At 40.0% G+C, this 7,896-nt stretch overlaps 1 protein-coding gene across 1 annotated transcript; it reads right to left on the reverse strand.

Moving 5' to 3' along the window:
• Positions 1 to 205: 205 nt before the first annotated feature.
• On the reverse strand, positions 206 to 6,611 carry mesd (mesoderm development LRP chaperone). Its single transcript, XM_054617941.1, has 3 exons — positions 6,457 to 6,611; positions 4,779 to 5,011; positions 206 to 1,567 (listed from the first exon to the last, which is right to left on the reverse strand). The coding sequence occupies exons 1-3, from the start codon at positions 6,580 to 6,582 to the stop codon at positions 1,291 to 1,293; spliced, it is 636 nt and encodes a 211-aa protein (XP_054473916.1). The 5' UTR covers positions 6,583 to 6,611; the 3' UTR covers positions 206 to 1,290.
• Between the last annotated feature and the right edge of the window lie 1,285 nt (positions 6,612 to 7,896).

Here is a 7,896-nt window from a genome sequence, read left to right on the forward strand (position 1 = left end):
ATATATTTCATATAAATATATGAAATATATATATAAGCTTTGAGCTACTGATTGTACGTCGCTTTGGATAAAAGCGTCTGCTAAATGACTGTAATGTAACGTAATCTAAAAATTGTTAGTAATTGAGATCATTTCCAATAAAAAGGAGAAACCGATTAACGTAGATATTGTTGAAACAGTTTAAGTTTAAATTGTTCAAAATGATATTCACCCTTTCCGGGGATAACAACCAAAATAAGAGTCATCCACATTAGATCTCTTTGAAATAAGTACATTAGCACTTTCAAAAGTGACTGAAAGAAACTTAACATAAAGCAATAAATGAATCAAAGTCAATCAGTTATTAATCAGAATAAGGTATGCTATAGCATATTACTCTAACACACGTGGATCTGTTAGTTTAAACTCTTATTCACATATGTATATTATAGTTTATTTATGACTAAATTATCAGTTAACTATTTTTTTTATTCAACTAAATTACTTTCAGTTTTAAGTTGCCTTCCCGAGTTATTTTATTTAAACTCAACTGTGCGTTGAGCCCCCCTCCTGTGATGATGCGTCCACATCATTAATGGAAATGTTCTTGGATGCATAGATCTCCTAAAGACAAAGTCGGCACCTCAAAAATCACACCTATAGATCAACAATACATTTGGTTCCACATTCAAATACACGTGGTACAGGTGACTTACCCTGCATGCAGTGCGTCCCACGGACACTACAGTCAGGTCAATGCCTGTGCAAACACATTTGATTCAAACGACGTCTTCGATGATTGTATGAAAAACTATTTATTTTCATATTCAGTGAAAAAGAAAATCGAACAGAAAAATGTGGGTGGTACTTTTTCTTTTTTTTTTTTTAAATCGAATTTGAAATGATTCTGGATGTGAGAACAAAGACGAGGTAAAACCGAAGGTCTGAAGAATGGCTCTTAAACGGAGTACCTTTCAAGCTACGTGTGAAAGTCTCGGCTTCCACTCGGTGATAATCAAACGGGAAAGAAACCAGTCAGCATTGATTTGCGACAGATTTGAAAGAGCGTGGCGATTACTGATTTTTCAAGGTGTACTGTCACCGTCGCGCGTTCCAATGAGGAAGAGGTGGAGGTGGAGGACAGAGTCTCACCAGGACGTTTCAGTTCCATCGCACAACTGCAGCTGCACATGGTGGCGCTGCAGCCCCCAAAGAGTTCACCGCTAACAGACGGGTTTGTCAGAAGACGCCATGTCTAAGGCCACAAAAGAGACCCGAGCCTCTCCCTCGGGGGGGGTTTCTCCCTCCCCATCACAGCTCCAGTTTCAGATGCTCGGCACGGTTCCCCTCCAAGTCGGGCTTCTTGGTCTCAGTCTTCTTCTTCTTCTTCTTGCTCTTCTTGTTGGCGTTGACTTCTTTCTGCTGCTTGTATTTGGCGTCATCCTTGTCGGCAGCCTTCCCGGGGAACACCTGCCCCTCCACGGTGACGTCCTCGCAGCGCTCCTGGCTCACGAGGAAGTCTTTGACCTCCCAGGCCACGCTGCCGTCCCGCAGCATGAAGATCACCCTGTTGGAGCCCACCACGAACCTGCAGGAGGACACCAGCTTCTGATCAGAGCTATACACCATCATCATCATTGTAATGCTGTTTAATCAGTGACATTTTAGGCTATAATAAACATTTAAGTCAAAACACAGACACTCAAGTGTCTCCAGCTGGAAGAAACAGAACAGACTGCTCTTTGAAGAGTTCAAATTCTGAAAAGGAATGAATTCACGGTGAAAAAAATAACAAAAGTGGAAAGTAATATTAATATTGTTTTTTTAGTAGTTTTAGGAAGGAGACAGAATTGTACTCCAAGCAGAGCTAGACCAACGTATTGGGGGTCTGTATAGCAGGAAACAAGAGAAGTTTGAGTTCTACTTGAAAACTTGAAATAAACTGAGTTTCTGGCTGACGGGGCCTTTTAGAACTCGCTAGGTGGTGGATAGTCTAATTAGTAATTAATCATATGATGTGATTAAGAGGGAGTTATTTATCGTCACAAGTTCCAAAACTTCAATACTGGTGGCAACGCAGAAATCTCCATCCACTGATGAAGACCTTCAGGTGTTCTACAGAGAAAAGTTAGTCAACGGACCTTGAATGTGAAAACGTGGCCTCTGAGACATCAATGGGACGAGAACATGAGCTCAGCCAGATGATGTGCCAGTAGGTTGGCTCCAGCCCTAAACAGCTGTTATCAATGCTACAAACCAGCAGATGGCACTGTGACCACTGTGTGTCCACTGTGTTTACTGTGTGTTTACTGTGTGACCACTGTGTGTCCACTGTGTGTTTACTGTGTGTTTACTGTGTGTTTACTGTGTGTCCACTGTGTGTTTACTGTGTGTTTACTGTGTGTTTACTGTGACCACTGTGTGTCCACTGTGTGTGTTTACTGTGTGTTTACTGTGTGTTTACTGTGTGTCCACTGTGTGTTTACTGTGTTTACTGTGTGTTTACTGTGTCCACTGTGTGTTTACTGTGTTTACTGTGTGTTTACTGTGTTTACTGTGTGTTTACTGTGTGTTTACTGTGTCCACTGTGTGTTTACTGTGTCCACTGTGTGTTTACTGTGTGTTTACTGTGTGTTTACTGTGTGTTCACTGTGTCACTGTGTGTCCACTGTGTGTTTACTGTGTTTACTGTGTCCACTGTGTGTTTACTGTGTGTTTACTGTGTGTTTACTGTGTTTACTGTGTGTCCACTGTGTGTTTACTGTGTGTTTACTGTGTGTTTACTGTGTGTTTACTGTGTGTCCACTGTGTGTTTACTGTGTCCACTGTGTGTCCACTGTGTGTTTACTGTGTGTTTACTGTGTTTACTGTGTGTCCACTGTGTGTTTACTGTGTGTCCACTGTGTGTTTACTGTGTCCACTGTGTGTTTCCACTGTGTGTTTACTGTGTCCACTGTGTGTTTACTGTGTGTTTACTGTGTGTTCACTGTGTGTTTACTGTGTGTCCACTGTGTGTTTACTGTGTGTCCACGCGGGTTTCCTAACTCTTGATAAGGACACTAGTGTCATAAATGCTGAAGTGCTGGCGGTTGACTTTCTAGTGGAACATAACATCCCGATCGCGGTGGCCGACCATATTGGGCCAAAATATGTCCACTGTGTGTTTACTGTGTCCACTGTGTGTTTACTGTGTGTTTACTGTGTGTTTACTGTGTGTCCACTGTGTGTTTACTGTGTGTCCACTGTGTGTTTACTGTGTGTTTACTGTGTGTTTACTGTGTGTCCACTGTGTGTTTACTGTGTGTCCACTGTGTGTTTACTGTGTGTCCACTGTGTGTTTACTGTGTGTTTACTGTGTGTCCACTGTGTGTTTATTATTGCTGATTAAAACTGTGTTTACTGTGTTCACTGTGTGTTTTGTGTCCACTGTGTGTTTACTGTGTCCACTGTGTGTTTACTGTGTTTACTGTGTCCACTGTGTGTTTACTGTGTTCACTGTGTGTCCACTGTGTGTTTACTGTGTCCACTGTGTGTTTACTGTGTGTTTACTGTGTGTCCACTGTGTGTTTACTGTGTGTCACTGTGTGTTTACTGTGTTCACTGTGTGTCCACTGTGTGTTTACTGTGTCCACTGTGTGTTTACTGTGTTTACTGTGTGTCTGCAGTTCTTTGCAGATATAGTCCTTACCTAGATGTCAGAATCTCCACTGTGTGTTTACTGTCCACTGTTTACTGTGTGTTTACTGTGTGTCCACTGTGTGTTTACTGTGTCCACTGTGTGTCCACTGTGTGTTTACTGTGTCCACTGTGTGTTTACTGTGTGTTTACTGTGTGTCCACTGTGTGTTTACTGTGTCCACTGTGTGTTTACTGTGTCCACTGTGTGTCCACTGTGTGTTTACTGTGTCCACTGTGTGTTTACTGTGTTTACTGTGTCCACTGTGTGTCCACTGTGTGTTTACTGTGTGTTTACTGTGTTTACTGTGTTTACTGTGTGTTTACTGTGTTTACACTGTGTGTTTACTGTGTCCACTGTGTGTTTACTGTGTGTTCACTGTGTGTTTACTGTGTCCACTGTGTTTACTGTGTGTTTACTGTGTGTTTACTGTGTGTTTACTGTGTCCACTGTGTTTACTGTGTGTTTACTGTGTTTACTGTGGTCACTGTGTTTACTGTGTGTTTACTGTGTTTACTGTGTGTTTACTGTGGTCACTGTGTTTACTGTGTGTTTACTGTGTTCACTGTGTTTACTGTGGTCACTGTGTTTACTGTGTGTTTACTGTGTTTACTGTGTTCACTGTGTTTACTGTGTTCACTGTGTTTACTGTGTGTTCACTGTGTCCACTGTGTGGTCACTGTGTTTACTGTGTTTACTGTGTTCACTGTGTCCACTGTGTGGTCACTGTGTTTACTGTGTTTACTGTGTTAAAGGCTCCAAAGCTTCACATTTTTTAACACAAACAGGAAGGGGGCCCTAAAGCTTAAAGCTTCTTGCATAACCAACAATTGATTTCTAATAGCCGTGTTAAAAATGAGAAATGGAATGACGGGGCGGTTCAGATGTTGTTGGGTGTGGTTGTATGAGCTACTTTTCAATAGTTAAGTGTATCACTACAGTAGAAACAGGCAGAAGTACCAACACGAGGCAAAGCAGTTTAAAACAAATCACTACCAGAGTGTCTGTGTCTCAAAACTCCATCTGCTGTAGTAGAACCCCGACCATGGAGAAGAACCTTCATACAACCACACATCTGAAATACCCCTTCACCCGGCTCGCCCAAGTGACAGAAGAGTGACTACCTCTGAATGTCAAAGTTGGCGTTGAAGAGGCTGCCCTGCCACAGGCCTGTGACCTCCTCCGTCTCTTTCTCGGTGGGGTCTCCAGCCACCGTGGCGAACACCATCAGAGTCTTGCCCTTCTTGGACATCTTGAGCAGCTCTTCCGGCTTGGAGGGGTCAATCTTGGCGAAGTCGATGGGGGGAGGAGAGCGCTTGTGCTCCGGGAGGTCTCCTTCCTCGATGTCATCGCCCTCCTGGGGAACAGAGAGCATTACATTACATTACATTACAGTCATTTAGCAGACGCTTTTATCCAAAGCGACTTACAGGAAGTGTATTCAACATAGGTATTCAAGAGAACTACTAGTCACCAGAAGTCATAAGTGCATCTCCTTTCTTAAACAAGCATCTCAAAGCATAAACCAGAGCAAAAGTATAGTGCAGAGGCAGATTACTACAAAACAATAATTGCAACAGACTAATCCGAATATAGTAAGTGCTACAAACTACTACGAATAGGGTAAGTGCAGTAAACAAATACAAATTCAATAAGTGCAGCGAGAGAGCACCAACGGTGAGCGGCGAGTCAGCAGGTAGTCTGATTATTACAGTTACTTAATACTTAGGGTTGTTTTAACTGCTTACGCACAACTCCAAATAGGACTCAACGTTTTCAAATGTATATGTAATTTATGCAAACAGTATACATGTATATACTGTGCATAACCACCATGTCATGAATTAAGAGTATACAATAAATGTATATGTATTATTATATATATAAATGTGTCTTCTTTTGTGTATATATATAAAAATGTATGTCTTCTTTTGTGTATATATATATATATATATATACATACACATACAAAGAAGACATACATTTATATATATATATTTATAAATATATATATAAATATAAATAAATATATATAAAGTTATATTTATATATATTTATATATATAATATAAATATATATTTATATATATATAAATATATACACATACATACAAAGAAGACATATATTTATATATATATATATATATATATATATATATATATATAAATATATATATGCTGACCAGGCGCCCCTGTGGATATACTGTACATTTTTATTCCTGTTCTATCTTTATTTAGTTGTATCGTATGTGTATTTATTGTCTGTGTAGTTGAGCTGCTGCAACACTTGAATTCCCCCATGGGGATCAATAAAGGAATATAATAATAATAATAATAATATATTATATATATATATATATATATATAATATATATATATATATATAATATATATATAATATATATTTATAAATATATATATATATATATATTTATATAATATATTTATATATATATATATTTATAAATATATATTTATAAATATATATTTATAAATATATATATATATATATAGTACCAGTCTATAGTTTGGACACACCTTCTCATTCAATTTTATATTTTACATTCTTTTAGTAGTTGAATGAGAAGGTGTCCAAACTATGACTGATACTATATATGTGTTTATACAGCTAGCGGCTAGGCTATGTTAGCTGCTATGTTAGCTGCTAACCTAGCCGTTAGCTGTTAGCCTAGCTGTTAGCCTAGCCGCTAGCTGTTAGCCTAGCTGTTAGCCTAGCAGCTAGCCGCTAGCTGTTAGCTGTTAGCCGCTAGCCGCTAGCCGCTCTCCCCTCTCCCCCCGTCACCTCCCACTGCTCCAGCAGCCGGGCCATGTCTGCGTCGTCATAGTCCCGGACGTCCTTCTTCTTCTTGCTCTCGGCGCAGAGCAGCAGAGCGCAGAGCAGCAGCAGCCTCCCGCTGCAGGCCGCCATGGTTACAGATGGAGCGCTGTGATTGGCTGAGCCGGGCCGCCGGTCAGGTGACGGCGGGGGAAGCCGCGTCAGAGGACGGGATTTCACAATAAAGCAGCAGGTAGGAGTGTGGTTATGGTCAACACTTTATTTATTTTTTACAATTTACTGATTGTGAATAATTTATTTTATTTATTTTTTGCTTTTGCTATGTTTTTGGGGCTCTACTTCCATTTAATACTAAATAACACAGAGAATCAGTCCGGGGTGAATACTGAGAGAAGTTAATAAGATAAGATAAGATAAGATAAGATCAGATCAGATCAGATCAGATCAGATCAGATCAGATCAGATCAGATCAGATCAGATCAGATCAGATAAGATAAGATAAGATAAGATAAGATAAGATAAGATCAGATCAGATCAGATCAGATCAGATCAGATAAGATCAGATCAGATCAGATCAGATCAGATAAGATAAGATAAGATAAGATAAGATAAGATAAGATAAGATAAGATAAGATCAGATAAGATAATCCTTTATTAGTCCCGCAGCGGGACATGTGCAGGCTTACAGCAGCATAGAGTAAAGTGCACACAAGAGAAAGACAAGATAAAAATAAAAAATGAAAAATAAAAAAACAAGTATTATAAATAAGCAATAATAAACAGTAGAAAATCAACAATAACTGAAATATTATATTTACAGACAGAAAAAACTATTTTAACTATCATTGCACAATCATTCTCGTGCAGGGTTTTATGATCCGTCCCACAGACAGCTTCACTTGGTTCCCCTTCCCGTCCATTAGAAATGTACCGATGCTCATTAGAGTCCAGCCTTCACACCGAACGTGCCTGACTCTGTGTTGAGAATCTTAATTCGGGCCTGTTTCTCCATTGTTCATTAACTAACCTCGTTCAAGAAGAACACTCGTAGCATTTTACTGTTACTGATCTACAAAAACACGTGCAGGAAGGGTCCGTTTGCCTTCCCACGACTCTCTGAGTGAGGAAAACAAAATGGTCCACTGACCCCCTGAGGTTATTTTTGCATTCTGTGACTCTGGGTGAATACTGCCTGTCAAAGAGCCAGAGAGGTGCCTGTTCAGGGCGTGGCCACATGGAGCGTGGGAATGATTACTGTTGTTCCTGTTGGCCCCCGAGGATCCAAGATGTCAGACTAGTCGATTATCTAATTAGGCAGGAGTTACTTTGTGGCTTCCCTTCCCCTCTCCTGGTTACTCTTTAGTTCCCACTGGAGACGCAGATCTTTAAACACAGCTGAAATATATATATACCACCATCATCATCGTAACGCTGCAGTTTCACAAA

The sequence above is a fragment of the Anoplopoma fimbria genome, chromosome 2 (assembly GCF_027596085.1).
Source record: "Anoplopoma fimbria isolate UVic2021 breed Golden Eagle Sablefish chromosome 2, Afim_UVic_2022, whole genome shotgun sequence".
NCBI classification, from domain to species: domain Eukaryota; kingdom Metazoa; phylum Chordata; class Actinopteri; order Perciformes; family Anoplopomatidae; genus Anoplopoma; species Anoplopoma fimbria.

Excerpts from the sequence above, each read along its gene's own strand:
- mesd (XM_054617941.1), bottom strand. The coding sequence starts at position 6,582 with ATGGCGGCCTGCAGCGGGAGGCTGCTGCTGCTCTGCGCTCTGCTGCTC. Across the intron at positions 5,012-6,456 it reads GGCTGCTGGAGCAGTGGGAG|GAGGGCGATGACATCGAGGA; the intron begins GTGACGGGGGGA and ends TCTGTTCCCCAG. Across the intron at positions 1,568-4,778 it reads GCCAACTTTGACATTCAGAG|GTTCGTGGTGGGCTCCAACA; the intron begins GTAGTCACTCTT and ends GTCCTCCTGCAG.